Below are 20,213 nucleotides of genomic sequence, written 5' to 3' on the forward strand. Positions count from 1 at the left end.
TACTATTAGTTCTGGGGTGGGGGGCGGGGGTGTTGCTTACAATCTTTTTCCAAATGACCTTTTCACCCACAATTAAAACATTCAGAGACTGTTTTTTGTCCTCCAGGGCCTTTTCCCCAGAAACCCTCAGCCAATACTTGCATTTTATAAGTGTCTGACCCAACATCCCCACAGGCTTTTATATATTCCTCTAAGGAGCGCCATTGAACTTTAAAGGGCGCAAAAGCCGCTGACGCTCAGAATTAGCATTATCAAAAGCCAGCATATGTAACATATTTCCTAAATCAGGAGGATTGACCGTTTTTTCCACAACATATTGCAATCTAGTAATAAAATCCACATACGGTTGATCAGCAGTTTGTTTAACATTTACACAAGAAGGCACAGTTTCTCCAGGTGGGGTTATCTTTTCCCATGCTCTAAAACAGCACTGCCGGACTTGAGCAATAGCCTGATCAACACATTTCAATTGAGCGTCTATGCCAAACCATTTTCCTTGTCCCGTAATCTGTGCTGCTGGAATATCTGCTGGCGGATCTTGGGACTGGTTAAGCCAGGCTTGCTGACCAGCTTCACCACCCCCACCAGGTGGTGAACTGAAGAAACTCGAGGGAGATAAGACTGTCAGGCCAAGCATTTCCCAGTCCCAAGAAATTAATCTTTCCGCTTGAGCCAATCCCTCCAGCAAGCCCTTGGTGTAAGGAGAGTTTGTACCATATGAGACATAGGCTTGCTTTCATTCTTTGAGAGTTTTAAATGGGATGGGCTCACGAACACAGCGTGGGCTCCAAGGTGCTCCCACCTTGATCATCAGAATCCAAATCTGGCTGTACTATAGCAACCAGGAAAAGACAAGCTTCCAGGTCTCCTTTTAACTCTGCTTCTCTTATACCTTTCCAGAATGCCATCTTAAGCTCTTGTTTGTTTTGTAGGAGCCTACTTTAAAGCCTTTTTAAAGGGAGGACCATGTTTTGGGGGACCGGGGAATCAGCATAAGAAAGCAGTGGTGCTGAGGGCAAGAGCTTAGAGCAGCCAAGAGGGAGGGAGCAGGAGTCAGGTAAATCTCTAGCTGATGTTTTCTCCCTTTTTTCAGTCTCACAAGGAGCAAAGGGAGGCGGCACCAGAAATTCATCTCCAGAATTTTTCCGCTCCTTCATTCATTCTATAGACCCGTATTGAGGGCCAATAACCAAATTTAATGGCTTTTTCTCATCCTTGCCTGATTCATACAGAAGATCGTATTTAACACCTCCTCTTTGGTACGATAGCCAGGCTCTGGATCTGTTGCTGTCTTTATTTTAGGACAGGAGTGAGCCATCTCACTGTCGGAGTCTGAGTCTGACTGAAATGGTTGCCGAGCCTGAGTAATTAAGGAGCAGAGTTGCCACACAGAAAGAGGGACCTTCTCTCCTTTGTGGTCCGTGCGCCATAGTGCTCTGACGGCCAGCCTCCATTGCCACAGTCTGAGCGTACCTGGAGGGGGAAACCAATAACAGTATTTGGAAATTAAATGAAATAGCTCCTGGAAAGTTTTCTGCTTGGCAACCACCCCAGAACTCTGTAACAGAGTCTGCAACAATTCAATGTACTCAGTGAATTTAGACGGAGTCTGCCCCATGTGTAACCCTGACTGAAAAATCGCCAGAGCTGAACTCACCCTTCCTGGGCAGCACGGCTGGAAGGCTTCTCCGGGTCTCTGCGACACTTTGCAGGAATCTCCTTCACTCCGGTGAAGCCTTCTGCCTTTAGGACCCTGCTCGCTGCACCAGTTGCTGGGAAATCGCCATACTCCCAGCAAGGCAGGTCCCAGGCAGGATCCTCCAAAGAGATTTGGAAATAACAGACACAGAGACAAAGTGTAGTTTAAAGTAATGGTGACGTCAGGGGTCCTCCAGCATTCCTGTGAGCCAGGAGGCACTGAGTGAAGTCCCACATCTGTATTTACTGTTACAGGCAGCAGTTGTCCTTGGTCATAGAATTATGTGTACAGATCATTCGTGTAGGTTTCAAGGCTCCCCAAGGGTTTCAATGGAATCTTACCTAATTCTGTCTACAAAAGTAAACGGTTACAAAATTTTTCTAAGATAAACATTTTAAGCCCTAAGTTAAGAATAGACCTAGCTGAGCATACAAGTTAAAGATAAAAATGCATAAAGCAGGAACACTGACCCTGCATACTAATCTAATCTATTTCTCTATATAGAGAGACATATGCTCTGGAGTGAAGCAGGAATAGTCTTGAAGTTTATGATAGTTCTGGCTGCAAGTTGTCTGCTGGGCTGGCATTTTTCAATCAGTTTCTTAGCCTTGGGCCCTATGCCGAGCTCTGCCTTGCACAAGCTCCAGGCACTGCCTTGCAGTCATCCCTGATGGGTGGAATGTCTCCCTTGTTGCTAAGCAGCTTCTGGTCTGTGAAGTAATATGCCCACAGACTCCTTCAAGACAAAAGTCCTATAAAACTCCTGAAGCTTTCCATGTCTCTTAACCCTATTTCCCAACATCTCCTCCTTTTTTTAGAAGCAAGCTGATGAAGTTCGATAGCCATCACTTTGAGACATTGTTCTCCGGAGTGTCGTCTTCTTCAGTGCATTTTCTAGACTATAAGTAAGCACAAGCAAATGATTAAAATAATTACAAAAGTTACTACAGCAGAACTCCTATAGATTTAAGAGGAGAAAGTGGGTTAGCTCACTCCATTCCAGATGAAATACTGTTAATAACGTCAGCCTCAGAGAGTTGATCCAGTTTCTGACTGAAGGTACTAAATATTTCCTATTGTAAATTTTCAATTTCTTCAGTCAGATTTCCTGAAGTAGATGTTTTTTAATGTTTTCCCAAGGAAATCGAGTCTGATTACATATGTGAGGTGTAACACAAAAGCGAATGATACTCCAATGACAATGGGGTCTAATTTGTTTTTGTAGGCTTATAACCTGGTCTCCCAGTAAGGTGACCGCTTCTTTTAAGTTGGCCACCTGAGTAGCCAATTTGTTATCAATTTGATTTTGGGTGGACCATAATTTGATTTGATGGTGCCAATTCTGAATAAATTCAGTAGTTTGCACAGTTTGATGGAAAGCCACCCTGCTGTGGCTGCAGAGGCAGTCACAGCAATTATTCCCAAAATAGCTGCTATTAGGAGACCTATAAATCCTTTAGTAAGTTTAAGAATGTGGTTAAGTAGTTTGTCTAAAAGGCACATTGCTGGGGTTTTGTGCCAGACTCTATTCATTTTAACAAGTAACCACAGCCCCGTTCTGGCATTGAGAATATAAAGTGTTTCTGTGTAAGAATTAAACTTTATGGAATTTTCAATACAGGTATAATAAAAACAGTTGTTACAGGTCACAAGGAAAGAAGGTTCATTATACTCGGCAGGCCCAATCATGAATAAGTGAGGCAGTTTAACACAAGCTTGGATATAAGGAGTAGAGTTCAAATAGAAAGTCCACTCTCAACTAATTGTTTGTATCCAATGTGTGTGTGCTAACCCGGGCCTGTACAGGGTGCAAAGCGACCGAGAGTTTCCACAATTGATCATGAATAGGGCCATTTAAAATGTGAGGGGCTGGAGGGCTCATATCATCAATGAGCCATCTAATATGACTTTGAAATCCAGTGTCTTTACAGACATCAAGGTGGCAGTTTTATTCCAGTGAAATTTTTTAAGATTGCCAGAGGAAGCAGAATGCCCATAAGGGCTCTAATCAAGTATGTAACCCTAAAATGGTGATCTGGTAAGAATGCGCCCCACATGGGCTCTACAATTTTCCCACTGTACCCAGGTTTTACAGTCAGTAATTACTACCTCTTTATAAGTGCGTACATCTGTGGGTGCAATTTTGGAATGTCCAAAAGAAGAAAAAGAAGAGGCAGTCAGGAGGAATAACCAGGCCTTACTCTTATCACCAGTTGATTTGCTGGTGACCAGACAGGTTTGGGTAGCAGGTTTTAAACAATGAATACCTTTACCAATACATATGGGAGGGCCCTCTGTTCCAACGTCATATCTATTCATTTTAGTGCCTACCTCGTCGGGTTTCACTGGATCATGATAATCATAGGGTCCCAGTAGCCAACAGGAATCATTAACAAATACTTAAAAAGGAGCGTCAGCCCAGTTGACAATATCATTTAAAGGTGGGTTAGGAATATAGGCCCAATAGTGATAGGTCTGATTGCCAGATACACCTACCGCCATGCTCACCACGCTGATCATAGCAAGAAAAAGGTTTGCAGGCGTTTTAGGCACAGATGTCTGAACAAGTATCTTGTCTGCTTCTTCATAGGTCTTCTTCAGCTGGCCCCATGTCATGGCTTGTGACTGTTGGGTTTTCTTGGATCGGGGCTTCTTGTGCTTTGGTTTCTTCCTTTGAGAATCCTTGCTCAGGGCTTCAGACGTAGAGGGTGGTGTCTTCTGCTTTTTCCCCTCAGGTTTCCACTCTGGGTTTGATTCTTCTGCGGGGGATCCATATCGTTTGTCCGTCATCTATCAAAACACAAGTATAACCTTGACCCAACACCTTTACCCATCCTTCTCTCCATTTATTTTCTATATCATCTTTCTACCAGATGGGCTGGAGAGGAAAAGAGTCTGGTTGTCGACTCCCATTCCAATGTTTTCCTGCTGCTGTTAAATTGTCTTCTTTAGGAATATTCAAAAAATTTAGAGTAAATAAGACTGGATTTCTTCTATCTCTGGGGGACCGTATTCCTCCCCTTTTGTTTTAATAACATAGTTTTTAAGGTTTCATGAGTACGTTCTATAATTCCTTGTCCTTGAAGATTATAAGGAATGCTAGTAATGTGTTTGATAGTCCATTTAGTGCAAAAGGTTGCAAAAGAGTACTGTAAGCAAGGCCGTTCTTGGTTTTGATGGCGGCTGAGACTCCCATATTTGTAAAACAGGAGTATAAGTGTGAAAGTACATGTTGAACAGTTTCTCCAGGGCATGGAGTAGCCATAATGGGACCAGAATAAGTATCTATTATAACATGTACAACACCTAACTTGCAGAATTCAAGAATGTGTGTAACATCCATTTGCCATAATTCATTCGGTGAGAGGCCTCGGGGATTAACTCCCGCAGGAAGACTAGGCTGATTAATTGTTTGGCAAGTGGGACAGTGAGAAACAATATGCTTGGCTTGATTATTTCTTATGTGAAATTTTTTAATGAAACCTTTACTATGAATATGAGTTAGCTGATGAAATTGAGTTGCTTCTTGAACAGAACCAACAAGTAACTGATCTATTTTGTCATTGCCAGCCACCAATGGGCCTGGAAGATTAGGATGAGATCTCATATGAGTAATAAAAAGTGGAAACTGATGATTCCATATAATCGACTGAAGTTGCTGAAACAGCTTGGAAACTTCATCAGTTTCTGTAATAGTGACTGTTTCTAAGGTTAGATAGAACTGCATTTACAACATATCGTGAGTCACAAACAATATTTAAGGGTGAAGGAACATCTTGTAAAAGCTGAGTAATAGCTTGCAGTTCCACTTTTTGTGCTGCATTATCAGGTGTGGTCCACACTTTAGTTAAAGGACCCAAATAACTGGCCCGACCCCTGCTGCTACTCTTTGGGGGCCACGAAAGTCTTAGCCCTTTGGCCTTCCTTACCCAAACCAAAACAAGCATTATAATTCCTATCAAGCATCATTTGTTTAGCGGGAGCATACAGAGTGGGTATACTGAGGTAAGCTCCCCATTGTTGCAACAAATCTCTCCCCCATAGATTCATAGCTGTATCAGCCACGTAAGGTTTTAGGGTGGCTGTTTCTTTATCAGGGACAACACAACTTAAAATTTGTTGACTTTCAAATATATTAGTCATAGTTCCAATTCCAGTAAGTATGTGGGGACCTTGTGTAAAGGCCAAGCGGTTGGCCAAAAGCCTTTAGAAATAATTGTAACATCAGCCCCAGTATTTACAAGTCCAACAAAAGATTTGCCATTTAGTTTGATCTCTAGTTGAGGTCTCTGATCATTAATAAATGTTTGGCAATATATTTTAGTTCCAGTACTCCCAAACCCTCCTTGTCTTTGAACATTAGATTTTCCAGTTTGGATCTTAGGTAATAACAGAAGTTGTGCAACACGATCTCCAGCCTGGATAGGATAATTGGAAGTGGAACTCATCATGACCGAAATCTCCCCTGAATAGTCTGAATCAATTACACCCAAGGCACTGAAATTCCTTTCATAGTAAGAGAACTCTGGCTGATGAATAACTCCACTGTGGCTGGAGGAACTTGACCACATACACGTGTAGGTACTTTACATATGCCAGCAGATGGCATTAGAAGACCAGTATCTCGGGAGGGCAGATCTAAGGCCACGCTCCCACTTCTGGCAGGTGACAAGTCAGCAACCTTTAATTCTGGGCAGTCCAGGTTTTAAACTTTTGTGGAGGCTGCTGGCCGGGGCTGTCCATCGCCACATTGTTTTCCTGACTCTGTGGCTGCCAGGTCAGGAACTGCTGGACAAGACTGTTTCCCGTATTGTTTTTCTTCCCCCCACTCCCTGCTGAGCAGGGACCCATCCCCCGTTTCCCTGGTCTGGAAGGGGGTGGCCGTCAGCATGAAATTTAGAACGGCACCCGTTAGTCCAATGATATCCTTTAACACAGCGAAGACACAGTCCAGGAGCAGGACTGGCCGGCTGACCATTATTAGTTGTTCTTGTGGGTTGCTTACAATCTTTTTTCAAATGACCTTTCCGGCCACAGTTAAAATATTTAGAGGCTGTTTTCTGTCCTCCGGGGTCCCTTCCCCCGGATAGCCAATAGTTGCATTTTATAGGTGTCTGACCTGACGTCCCGACAGGCTTTTATATATTCCTCTAAAGGAGCGTTACTGGACTTTAAAGGGTACAAAAGCTGCTGACACTCAGAATTCATGTTATCAAAAGCCAGCATATGTAACAGCATGTTTCCTAAATCAGGAAGACTGACCATTTTTTGTACAACATCCTGCAATCTAGTAATAAAATCCATATAAGGTTCATTAGCAGTTTGTTTAACATTTACACAAGAAGGCACAGTTTGTCCAGGTGGGGTTATCTTCTCCCACGCTCTAAGACAGCATTGTCAGACTTGAGCAAAGGCCTGATCATCATATTTTGACTGAGCGTCTATGCAAAACCATTTTCCTTGTCCTGTAATTTGTGCCACCGAAATACGTGTTGGCACATCTTGGGAGTGGTGGTTCAGCCACGTTTGCTGACGAGCTTTGTCAGGTGGTGAACTGAAGAAATTCAGATGGAGAGAAAACTGTTTGAGCAAGCATTTCCCAATCCCAAGGAATTAATCGTTCCACTTGAGCCAATCCCTAAAGCAAGCCCTTCGTGTGAGGAGAGTTGGTACCATATGAGACAGAGGGTTGCTTCAGTTCTTTGAGCGTTTTAAATGGAATACGATCATGAACATGGCGTGGGCTTGGAGGTACCCCTCCAAGCTGCCCCGCCTTGATCATCAGAATCCGAATCTGGCTGTACTATAGTAGCAGGGAAAAGATAAGCCTCCGGGTCTCCCCTCAGCTGGTCCTCCCTTATACCTCCCTAAATGCCTCCTTGAGCTCTTGTTCATTTTTTAGGAGCCTTCTTCAAAGCCTTTTTAAGGGGATGATTATGTTTCAGGGAAAAATCAGCATAACAAAGCAGTGCTGCTAAGGGACACTGCTGGAGCCAGGGAAATCTCCATCTGATGTTCCATCTCTTTTTTTCAGTCTCATAAAGAGCAAAGGGAGGGGAAAGTGGAAATTCATCTTCCAAATTTTTCTCCTCCTTCATTCTGTCTATGGATCCATATTGAGGAAGAGCAGCCAAATTTAGTGGCTTTTTCTCATCCTTGCCTGACTGATACAGAAGATCGTATATAACACCTCCTCTTCCGTACGAAAGCCAGGCTCCAGATCTGACAGTCTTTATTTTGGGACAAGAGTGAGCCATCTCACTCTCAGAGCCCAAGTCTGATTCAGATGGCTACAGAGGCTGAGTAATTAAGGAGCCAAGTTGCCACACAGAATGGGGGACCCTCTCACCTCTCCAGTGCACACACCACAGTGCTGGGACAGCCCGCAGCCACTGCCACGGCTTAAGCATACCCAGAGGGGGAAACCAATAGCAGTGTTTGGAAACTAAATGAAATAGTTCCTCAAAAGTTTTCTGCTTGGCAACCACTCCAGAACTCTGTAACAGAGCCTGCAACGATTCAATGTACTCAGTAAACTTGGACTGATTCTGCCCCATTTGTTACCCTGATGGAGGGAAATCCCAAGAGATGAACTCACCTTTCCTGGAGACGGCGGCTCGTGGCCTTCTCCAGGTTCCTGAGATGCTGTACGGGAACCTCCTTCACTCTGGTCGACGTTTCCGCCTTTAGGACCCTGCTTGCTGCGCCACTTGCCGGAAGTCACCTACTCTCCCAACAAAACAGGTCCCAGGCAGGATTGTCGCAAGAGATTTGGAAATAATAGAGACAAAGTGTAGTTTAAAGTGATGGGGAAGTGAGGGGTCCTCCAGCATTCCCATGAGCTAGGAGGCACTGAGTGAAATCCCACATCAGTCTTTATTAGTACAGCAACTACTTGTTAGTGGTTATAGATTTATGTACACGGATTATTTGTTTAGGTTTCAAGACTCCCCGCAAAGGTTTCAAGAGACGGCATAATTAATTCTATCTACATGAGCAAACAGTCACAAAATTTTTCGAAGATAAACTTCTTAAGCTCTCACAGTTAGGAATAGACCTGGCTGAGTATATAAGTTAAAGATAAAATTATCAATTAGCAGTAAAGCATAAAACAGAAACATAGAGAACATATATTTCTTTATCTAGTTCCTCGTTAACTGAGATATGTGTTCAGAAGTGAAACAGGAACAGCCTTGAGGCTAATGATGGTTTTTAACCTTGGGCTCCGTGCGGAGCTCTGCCTTGCATAAGCTCCAGGCGATGGCTAGCAGGCCTTGAGACTGGCATTGCCTTGTGGTCGCCCCTGATCCCTGAAATGTCACCCTTGTTGCTAAGCAGCTTCTGGTCTGTGAACTAATACCCCCACAGATTCCTTCAACACAAAAGCCCTGCAAAACTCCTGAAACTTTCCATGTCTCTTAACCCTATTACCCAAGACCCAACTAGTCTATAAATCTGAAAGGGAAGGATCTGGGACTGAGATGTGTCTGGATCCCCCACAGAGTTAGGTTTTACATTTAGAATTCACTTACCAAAATATGTTTTAATTTCCATGAAAATTCAATCCTTAGGTCACAAATTATCTTTAGAAGGTTTTTGAAAACCAGACTACTTTGGTTCCTCCACATGTTCACTCAATGACTCTGAGCAAGTCATATAACTTCTCTATTGCCTCATTTCCTCATGCAGAAAATGAGAATAATAACAGTACCTTATAGAGCAGTGGTGGTATTAAATGAGATAATCCAGGTAGATGCATACTGCTGGCACATGTTATGTACTCAGCAAAGTGTTAGAATAACCAAAACTTTCCCCCACTACTGCAATCTTAACTTCATTTATATTAAGGAAGCTTTATCAATGCCTTCAAGAGATACATTACCTTCTCTTTATAGTAACAGCACACACACTAAACTCAATATAAACACTTATTTTTTTTCTAGTGGCCCAACATACACCCATGGCTGGTCCTTGAAGTGGCTCTAAGGGTCTACTTAAAAGCTATGGGTCTCCCTGAAGCCCTCTGCACACCAAGTACATGAAATGATTCCATCTTACCAGTGGTCCAGCAGGGGCACCATAGGGGCCGGCAGCAGGGTAGGCTCCGGGAGCACTGGGCTGTCCAGGAGGTGGGTAGGCCCCAGGGCCGCCCGGTTGCCCTGGGTAGCCTCCAGGTGCAGGTGGTCCGGGATAAGCTCCAGGTGCTACAGGGGCAGGGTAGGCACCAGGAGGCCCCAGTCCAGGATAAGCCCCTGGAAGCGCCTGCCCAGGATAGGCCCCTGGGGGTGTCTGCCCAGGATAGGCCCCAGGATAGGAGGCACCTGGGTAGCCCCCTGCCCCAGGAGGCAGGTTGCCCCATGAACCAGGCCATCCTTGAGGGTTTGGGTTTCCAGACCCAGATAATGCATTATTAAGCTGGAAAGAAAGACATAAGCAATTACAGGATAGAAAACATTCACAAAAACAAAATTTTCAGGAAAACTGAAATATATGTTCTAAGAAGCAAAGAAATATGATGAAGGTATGAAATTCATATCAGTAATAGTTTTGAGTTTCAAAGACTAACGTTAGAGTTTGGGATTACATATGCTTTTTCACTTTATTCTTGTCTCCTATCATCTAAGATTGGGGGGATGCATTTTTGTAATTTGCTCAAGTCAGGAGCTAGCTCTTCTCTACCTATAGCACAAACTTTCTAATCAACATGGGGAAAACAATCACAAACATCAAGATGCTCAGATTGCATGCCCCTTCCTGCTGCTCAGAGGATTTCTTAGCTCCTGCCAGCAGAGTCTACTCTCTTCTGTTCTGGGCCTTTTGGTGAAACCGTTACTGTTAGTAAGTCCCAGGCCTCTCTCTGCCTGGCTTCCTTCTCAAATCTGTTGCTGGAAACACAAGGCTCCAGCTAACAAGCCCTCATTGGACAAGTGAGGCCAAAGGAAGCTATGCAGTGGCAAAGGGAAAGCTGTGGTAAAAACAAGATCCTCCAATCCTTCAACCTATGTGTGATTGTCTATGAGGGTAAGAAAACAAACATGAAACACTTACCGAAAAACTATCTGCCATTTTCCTGAGAGGGAAAAAAACAAGACAGGGGTTATTTTTTGATCCTGAAAGATTTAACTTAAATTGAGCATCACCGCTATTTCACTGGGCAGTTCTAGTCAATCTACAGGCATTATGCCTAAGTCAATAGTGTGGAACCATAAAAACATCTCACCAAGGGGTGGGGATGCTTTCTGGCTAGGTTACCGAACTCTATTTAACTCATAATTTCCACTTTGATCACACCAGCCTGTGTTCTGAATCCTGAGAGTAAGAGGCCATACAATGCATGACGGAGAAGGAGGAGGACAAAAATGTTCTGCCCCCTTCCTAGGTAACAAATGCAATCACGGTTTACCTTCGGCTCTCCTTCACCCGCCTTCCTGTACTCCTTCCGCCACCCTTACAAAGGGTTGGGTGTGTTAGTACTGCCCACCTCCCCTTTGTTCCCACTAACAGCCCCACTCTGGGTTTTTGAAGGAAAGCAGTGTTGACTGACCCCTACTGAGATAGGAAAGGCAATGACCTCCAGACACAGCTACTGCTCCATTATTTATTCTTTCATTTACGCACAGTTACGCCTTCTCTGGGCTAGGCACTTTGTGGGTTCCGGTTTGGGTGTACAGATAAATAGATCTGTACGGTCAAAGGGCCCACAGTCCAGCAGGGCAGATGACAGGCATTCATGGAAATAACAAGTCATCGATGCTGTGAGCCAGACTGTGTGCCATGGAGTTTAAACCCGGAGAGCTTACTTCTAAGAGGGGAAGGGAAGGTGGTGTTGGAGCTAAGCTTTCAAGGACAGGTGAGATTTGGAAGTGCTTTTTTATTTTTTTTTTTTTAAGATACTCTGTATTCCAAATAAAATCTTTAGAAACTAAGGTTTAAAAAAAAAAAAAGGCAGGCAACATGGAAGAAGATATTTTGGGGTTTGCCTTGCCCAGTGCCACAGGGGTGGTCTTGAGACATCAATCCTGCTTTCTCTCGCTCCTTCCGCAGTGCCAAGTCTCCAAAAGCACAAGAGGCTGTACAGCGGCTGCAGGGGCTCCTGTGGTGAGGGGAGGAGGGCAGCTTCTGGCTTCTGCAGCCAGGGTGACTTCTTCCTACGCTCAGGATCACCTGTGCTATGGCCAAAATTACCTGGACCTTGAAACAATCAGAATCTCTTTCTCCTTGATTTGCCCACTTGTGACATTTACTCAATCATTTTGAACAATGGCATTGCCCTCAAGCGGTCCAATAAATATCAACTACTTGACAGATTCCCAAAATGCAAAATATTAAATTTCGTAAAAACTCAAACAGGCAGAGCTACTCCTAGGACTTACTCTGTGCTTCATTTACACACACTGGGTATTTTCTATGGCTTTAACATCACTTATTTGAAATGCTTGGGACCAGAAGCGTTTTGGATCTCAGTTTTTTTTTTAATTTTTTTTAAAATTTTTTTTAGATTTTGGTATATTGGCATATACCTAGTTAAGGATTCCTAAATCGGAAAATCCAAAATGCTCCAAAGAGCATTTCTCCTCTTTCTTTTTTTTTTTTTTTTTTTTCAGACAGAGTCTTGCTCTGCTCTGTTGCCTGGGCTACAGTGTCATGGCATTAGCCTAGCTCGTAGCAACCTCAAACCCCTGTGCTGGAGTGATCCTCCTGCCTCAGCCTCCTAAGTAGATGGGACTACAGCTATGCACCACCACACCTGGCTAATTTGTCTATTTTTAGTAGAGACAGAGTCTTCCTCTTGCTCAGGCAGCTCTTGAACTCCTGACCGCAAGCAATCCTCCTGCCTTGGCCTCCCAGAGTGCTAGGACTACAGGCGTGAGCCACCATGCCCAGCCCAAAAATCATGAGTTCTGGTTGAAATCAGTGGTAGACTGAGAACATGATGCAGAGATCCAGGGACATCTGCTGCAAAAATCCATGAAATCAAAATTTTAAATCTCCAACAGATCACACCAGGTGGTGGCACTTTCTCCATCCCCAACAAACCCCTCACACAAACACAGGCATGGGTAAAGCTCCAGCTAGGTTTCCATGGTTGCCATCCTCTTCATCACAATTAGAGTTTGAGAGTTTGCTATAATAAATTCCTGCTCGCTTGCAATGAAATAAAACGGAGGTTTATTAGCACCCACACATCTTAGAATCTCAGAAGGGCCGCTGTTAGGATCCCTGGGTCCACTGAATCAGAATTCTGGGATTGGGTCCAGAATCTCTTGTAACTTTAGATTGGAGTTTGAAGGGACTTTACAGGTCATGTGTTAGATCCAATCAATGTAAGAGTGTCAGTGGGGCTCTGGATTTGGGCTGGGGGTACTATTAATAGGCTACTAACAGGAGTAAGGCAGTAATGCTCGACCAAAAACCAGGCAGAAAGTCCACACTCAAGTATCTATTCTAAGGGGAAAAAACAGACCCATTTTCTTACTTGTTATTCTCTCCTTAAAGCACAATAAAGTTGATGGCCTTTTCATGGCTAATTCCCTCTTCAATTCCTACTCCTCAGTTTCTTTGCACAGCCTTCCCAGCTCTCTTCTCTTCTTTCCCAGCCCTTAAAGATCGGTGTTCTTCCAGGTTCTTTTTCTAGACCACTGCTCCACTTAAAGTATGTCTAAGTGATCTCTTGCAGTTTTAACTCTCCCACCTATCCACAGGTGTGCTCTCCCAAACGTCATATCCATTGCCTACTGGACATACTCACCTGGATGTCAAAAAGAATCTCAAAATCAACAATACTAGTTGATACCCTCAAGCACCTAGTCCATCAAGCCAGAAACGTGAGTCACTTAGATTCCTCCTCCCTCACCCCCACATCCAATCACCAGGTCACTAAACTGTGCCCTCCTCTGCATCCCTAGCACAATTGTCCCAGTCATCTCTGCTACACTGTTGTTAGCTGCAGGAAAGCCTACCTTCTGTCAGTGCAAGGTGCTGGAGCCCACTCCAGCCAACCTATCAGCTTTACCCTATCATACTTCACACTTGGAAGACTTACTCACAGAACCATGACCACAAGACCAGGTAGGGAAGTCCAATCATATCAGTAAGATTTTTTAAGGCAGCCAGGACCGCAAAACTAACATAACAACCTCAATTTTTTTTCCTAACAACCTCTGCCCTAAAAATGTGCATTTCCTTCTACCCATTTATCATCATAAGTTTACTAAGCACTCTGGGCTGGATACTACTGATGCAATTATGAAAAAAACATAGTTGCTGCCTTTAAGGAGACAGAAAAGTAAATAGGCAATGACAGCAGAATGAAATACATGTCATAAGCATAGCAGAGGGTGCTGGGAGAGACCATGGGAGCGTGGGAGAAGACAGAGGGAAGAAGTGTGGATGAAGTGGGGAGAGAGGGCCACCAGCACCACACTCAGAGTTGAGGGTGTAGGAACAGGTCAGAGACGCTCTGATTTTCTAGGTTAAGCCTGAAGTCCTTGGAGATTCCAAAGTAGATGATGGTTTGGGGAAACTCCGGTAGTTGAGGAATAGAGTCTGAACTAAGGCACTAGGAGTGGAGAGATGACAAGTAAGTGGAGTAATAAGAAAAACAAATAAGATTCTAACTAGTGAGTAAAAAACGGAGGATGAGAGAGAGGAGTCAAGGATGGGTCCTCATCTTATGGGTCAGCAACTGTGTGAAGAGTGATACCTCCCAGGGGGGAATCACAAAGGTGGCTGAGCATATTTAGAGCAGGAGAGGCAGAGCTGCTCAGTTTAGGAGATGTTGGGCTTGAGTGTCTGCAAGACAGAAATATCCACAGGCCAATTGATTCAGATCTCATGGAGGGAAACAAGAGGAAACGAAGATACCAGTTGTCACAGAAACAATTCAATGAGGAAAAAGTTTTCTGGATAGAGATTACAAGTCTTTTTTCAAGATTTCCCACAATGAACATGTATTACTTTTAAAATCAGAAAAAAATATACATAAAAAGGAGCAGTCACTTGAGACTCTGCAGCAAGGTAAAATAAAGAATCATGTCCGTTGGTGCTAGTGACCCTTGGTGACCCTGCCATGAGAAACTGCAATGGACGAGAAGGCACAGTGCCTGGTGGAGGGGTGACTGGAGGGTGAGAAAGTCAGCACTCACCACAGCAACTCTGTCACTAGGCCTGGCTGTGAAAGAGAGTCCATACATACCTGTCACCTAAATCTTTTCCAGGAATATGGTGAGAAGTAACAACAAGTCAATAGAACTTGAGAAACTTTATTCTGGTGAAGGCCAAAATCACACTTTCAATAATTCCAATATTCCTTGTGGACTCTTGTGTCTAATTTCGGCTGAAAACGGGGAAAACTCTCACCTAAAGACAGTGTACAATCCCAAAATGAAGCCATAGAAGATAACTGAACTGTGCTTAAAAACAATGTGCACAGGTCGGGCATGGTGGCTCACACCTGTAATCTTAGCACTCTGGGAGGCCGAGGCAGGAGGATCGCTCAAGGTCAGGAGTTTGAGACCAACCTGAGCAAGAGCGAGACCCTGTCTCTACTAAAAATAGAAAGAAATGATCTGGACAGCTAAAAATATACAGAAAAAATTAGCCGGGCATGGTGACGCATGCCTGTAGTCCCAGCTACTCGAGAGGCTGAGGTGGGAGGACCACTTGAGCCCAGCAGTTTGAGGCTGTAGTCAGCTATGATCACGTCACTGCACTCCAGGACAAAAAAAGACCCCGTCTCAAAAACAAACAAACAAACAAAAACTCTAGACAGTCTGAATCAGGAAGGGAAAGAATTGCCAGCAAAGCTGAGAATTTAGAGATAAGCAAAGAACCAAAGAGAAGAGAGAACTCAAAGAATGAAGGTCTTCTACACAACTATCAAAGATGAGTAATAGGATAAAGATTTAACAAAAAGATCTGGTCTTCACATTATTTCCTTCCTCAAACACTGTCATCGGGTATAAAGTAATACTCAAACTCCCTCCAAAATCTGGTCCCAACCTTGTTTGCTACTCTTAACACCAAAACTTCTAATCATATAGACTTTAAAAAAAAAAAACAAACCTCTTCTCTGGATTCTTAAAGACTTCTCTTTGGTCAGGTGCTATTAATTGTCTGGTCAGGTGCTATTAATACAATAAAATACCTTACACTGTGCAATTTATAAACAACAGAAATTTATTGGTCACAGTTCTGAAAGCTGAGAAGTCCCAGATAAAGGCACTGGCAGATTCAGTGTTCTAGTAAGGGCCCGTTCCTTAGATGGCAAAATCCGACTCCCTCTTCCTGGCCATTTGCTAACAAAAAATGCTGTAGCAGATAATGTCCAACACACACACACACACACACACAAAAGTAAAGCAAACCGAATTATCAATACACTAACTGGTTCTATTTTTTAAGCCATCCAACTGAGTTCAGCTTCACAAAGGCATTTACATTACACGCCCAACCCCCCCCAAAGCCTCCTACCTTAGATTTTTCTAAATCAAATGTGTCTCATATTTAACTGTAATAACGGTGCTTGTTTAAAATTAAGGTAAAGACCTTTATAGCTATTACATTAAAACTGTAAAACGCTAGTATCCAACAACTTTCCATTCAAACCCGCTGCGATCCCAGGAGTTGACGGAGGACTGAACTTCCTTTTCCTCCCCTGCTGGTCCTCCTGGCCCTTCCGCGCGCTCAGGTCCCAGCCCGGGCCTCCAGTGACATCACCGCCCATCGCCTGGAAACCCCTGACGTCACAGAACGCGGACCCACAGTATTATTATGACTTAATCGCGGACTGGGGCCGAACCGCAGTCGACTGGCGCCAGCCCAGGCCAGGGAAGCATCCGACCCTCGTCCTGCCCCGTCCCCGAGGAAGGTTAGGGACAAGCGCCAGCTCACCTGCGCTGGGGCAGGGACGGACGGAGTGGCCAGGTGCGACAGGGCCGAGGCGACCCCCACCCAGAGCCCTACTTGCTCACCCGCGCGGTGTCGCGGGCGGGGGCGCCGGTCCGGTGCCTGCTCAAGGCCTATCCGTGATCTCCTGGGCTTCAGCCCCGACCCGGGACCCCGCTCCCGCCCGCCGGCCCGCGGGACCCTCCGCGGCCCCCGGAGACGCTTAGCGCCGGACGCGTGCGTGGGCCGAGGGCAGCCGGGTCCCTGCTCCGCACGCGCCGGGCGGCCGCGAGCTCCGGACCTGCGGGCACCGCCAGCGCCAGCGCCCCCGCCCTCCGGGCGCCCCGGAGCGGCAACCGTGGCCGCCACGGACCCCAGCCGCGCCGCCCTCACCCCACGCCCCACTCCGGCCTCGACCCACCTGCGCTCCTGCCCGGGCCGGGGCCTGGCCCGGGGATGCGCCAGGCCGATGCGCCGGCGGCGAATGGAGGCCCGGCTAACTCCCCACAGCTGAGGCGGAGCCCAACGCGCGCCCCGAAACCCATTTGTGTGGCTAAAACGGCGTGACGTCACGCGCCGGCCCAATCGACGGTTGCCCGGGGGGAGGGGCCGGGGAACCAGGGAGTCGCGGCGCCCCCTGCCGGACGCTGGGGGCGAGGAGGGGGGAAAGTGAAAAGGGAGATCAGGGCGAAGCGTCTCGGGTCCCGGCGTGACAGAGCGAGAGAGCTTGAGCCTGACTGCAGGAAAGGGAATCAAACCCACAGGCCAGCCAGAACGGGAGTGGAGCCAGGGTGCAGTCAACAGACCTGGCAAGTTAATACTCAGGGCGGACCCGAAGCTATAAATGGGATTAGATACCGTTCGATATCCTGGCAGACTTGGGTCCCAGTCTTGGTTCTGCTACTGTCTTGGAGGGCTGAGGGCTGAGCGTCAGCGTTCCAACTTGTAAACTGAAGAGGCTGGAAGAGTCCCTTCTGACTGTCATGCCTTTCCATGCAAATCATGGCAGGAATACCTACCAGAAAGTAGGTAAACCTTGAGGTTGACAATCTCAAACTGTTAAAATCTATAGAAGCTTAGAGATTTGTTAATGATGAATATAAAATGGGGTTTTAATGCTTTATATTCAAATCAGAGGGCCAGCGAGGAAGCTTTTTAACTCCAACCTTTAAAATTATCATTGTCTTCATTATAAAAGTAATCTTAACCACATTGAAAGACATAAGGACGATAAAGAAAAATCCTTCATCCTAACACAGCCACTCAGCATTTGGGGAATTTTCTTTTGGAACTTTTTCCCCACTGACATTTATTTTATAAATGTTGTAATCATACCATGAACATAGTTTTGGATCCTGTCGTTTCACTTTTATAAGCATTTCTCATATTTCTACATAAGCTTCATAACGAACTTAACAGATATATAAAATTAAGTGGACATAGGAAAGATACTGAATTAATTCCCTATTCCCTATTATATTCATTAATTCCCTATTGGACATAACTTATTTCCTTCTCTTTTTACCATGATAAAGAAATTGTAGAACATCTTAATTAATGTAGATTTTTTTAAGGTAGATACCCAGAAGTGGAATTACCAGGTGAAAGAGTATCAACACTTATTTAAACAACTCATGACATGGAAAACACTTTTTTAGTTATTAATACAAATGATTTTTAAAAGGTTGTGTTACAGTAGGAGACAGGGCTGACACCAGACCCAGGGGCTTGCAGAGTGGGTGCAGGTATTGAAATAAACAACCCTCAGGCAGAAGGTAACTAGGCTACTAGGCTAGGAGCTGGATGCAAGGACATCCAGTGTGCATACAGGTGGTAAAGTCTAACTAAGGGGCGAGGAATTGATAACCACAGATAAGGACTGGCTTCAACTGACTTGTCAGCTGTCTGGGTTACCTTACATGAACTTTGGCTAATTATAATGTCATTTGCATTGGGGTTTTAAAATTTCTTCAGCCTTGAAACTGCCATGACAGTTCCAAAACAACTATATAAAGCATGAAAATGAGAAGAAATCCAATTCTAGGAATTACTACCCACATTATTAGCAAAAGCCAACCCCTTAGTCTTGAATATTCCTCCCCTCAATTAGCAAGACTTTATAAGACCAAAAACCTCTTCCTCCCAGTGCAGCTGCACTATTCAAGCCTGCCTGCTCCCTCTCTCTTGAGAGAGTATACTTCTACCTTTGCCCTCAATAAAGCTGGTTGTTTTGGCTTAAGTAGTGTGTCCTAAAATTGTTTTCTTCTGATAATCACCAAGAACCTTAACCTACACTGGGAGGACAGTAACAGTTGTACTAAGTTACGCTTAAATCAGCAAGTTTGATTTTAGCTAGTCCTTAAAAAAAGTAGTTTTGTCGAATTATAAAACTCGTAAAATATGTGTAAAATCTTAAATATCAAAAAGTAAAAAGAAAATGAAAACACAATTTTAAAAAATAACCCGGGCTGTGGGCTGTGGCTCATGTGTGTAATCCTAGCACTCTGGGAGGCCAAGGTGGGAGGATTGCTTCAGATCAGGAGTTCTGAGGCAAGCCAGAGCAAAATCGAGACCCCCGTCTCTGCTAAAAATAGAAAAAAAAATTATCCAGGCAACTAAAAATAGAAAAAATTAGCTGGGCATGGTGGTACACCCCTATAGTACTATAGCTACTATAGCCTACCCCTATAGCTACTAGGTAGGCTGAGGCAGGAGGATCATTTGAGCCCAGGAGTTTCAGGTGGCTGTGACCTAGGCTGACATCATGGTACTGTAGCCCCGGCAACAGAGCGACACTCTGTCTCCAAAAAATAAATAAAAATAAAAAAATAGGCTGGGTGTAGCGGCACACACCTATAATCCTAGCACTTTGGGAGGCTGAGGTGGGAGGATCACCTGGAGCCAGGAGTTCAAGACCAGCCTGTGCAACATAGTGAGCCCCTGTCTCTACAAAAAATAGAAAAATTAGCTGGATGTAGTGGTACACTCTTGTAGTCCCAGTTACTTGCGGGAGGCAGGAGAATTGCTTGAACCCAGGCGCTAGAGGTTGCAGGAAGCTATGATGACACCACTGCACCCTAGCCCTGACAACAGAACAAGACCCTGACTCAAAAAACAATAATAATAATAAATCAATATTCCCCATAATCTCACCACCAAGAAGTAACCACATAATATATCCATATAGACCTTTATATGCACATTTTTATTAGAATAACAATTGAAGATAGGTGTCACAATGTACATCTTAGCATTTGCATGTCTTATTTAACATATTGTCAATATATCATGATCATTTTAAACTCCATGTCATATTTGACTTAGTTACAAAACTTTAATTCATCTTTTCAGATTCATCTCAAATACTGTCCTCCTTAAAACCTCTTGATTCCTCTTAGTTATAGGAATCAAAACATTGATTCCTGTAATTTTTTCCTCTTCCTTTATGACCCTTATTTTACTCCAAATACATCTTGCATGTCTGTATTTAAAACCACCTGCTAGATTCTAAACTGCTGGAGGACAAGGATTATATCCTACTATTCACAAAAGAGTAGTGTCAATGTTTAATGAATGATTATAACCACGTTAGTACAGATCACTATGTATAGTATATATACAACCATGT

The 20,213-nt window shown here is 44.4% G+C and overlaps 1 protein-coding gene across 1 annotated transcript in view; it reads right to left on the bottom strand.

The window, feature by feature from the left end:
• Window positions 1-1,857: 1,857 nt before the first annotated feature.
• LOC123622248 (calcium-binding protein P-like) overlaps window positions 1,858-20,213 on the bottom strand; it is a 30,031-nt gene continuing 11,675 nt past the window's right edge. Inside the window, exons 2-7 of the mRNA XM_045528828.1 lie at window positions 17,007-17,232; window positions 10,748-10,769; window positions 9,758-10,114; window positions 8,298-8,423; window positions 4,196-4,489; window positions 1,858-2,598 (exon numbers count right to left, since the gene is read on the bottom strand). Coding sequence (XP_045384784.1) covers window positions 2,545-2,598; window positions 4,196-4,489; window positions 8,298-8,423; window positions 9,758-10,114; window positions 10,748-10,769; window positions 17,007-17,232 — 1,079 coding nt within the window. The 3' untranslated portion in view covers window positions 1,858-2,544. The remainder of the gene's footprint in view (window positions 2,599-4,195; window positions 4,490-8,297; window positions 8,424-9,757; window positions 10,115-10,747; window positions 10,770-17,006; window positions 17,233-20,213) is intronic.

Source organism: Lemur catta, chromosome 1 (assembly GCF_020740605.2).
Source record: "Lemur catta isolate mLemCat1 chromosome 1, mLemCat1.pri, whole genome shotgun sequence".
Classification (NCBI taxonomy): Eukaryota; Metazoa; Chordata; class Mammalia; order Primates; family Lemuridae; genus Lemur; species Lemur catta.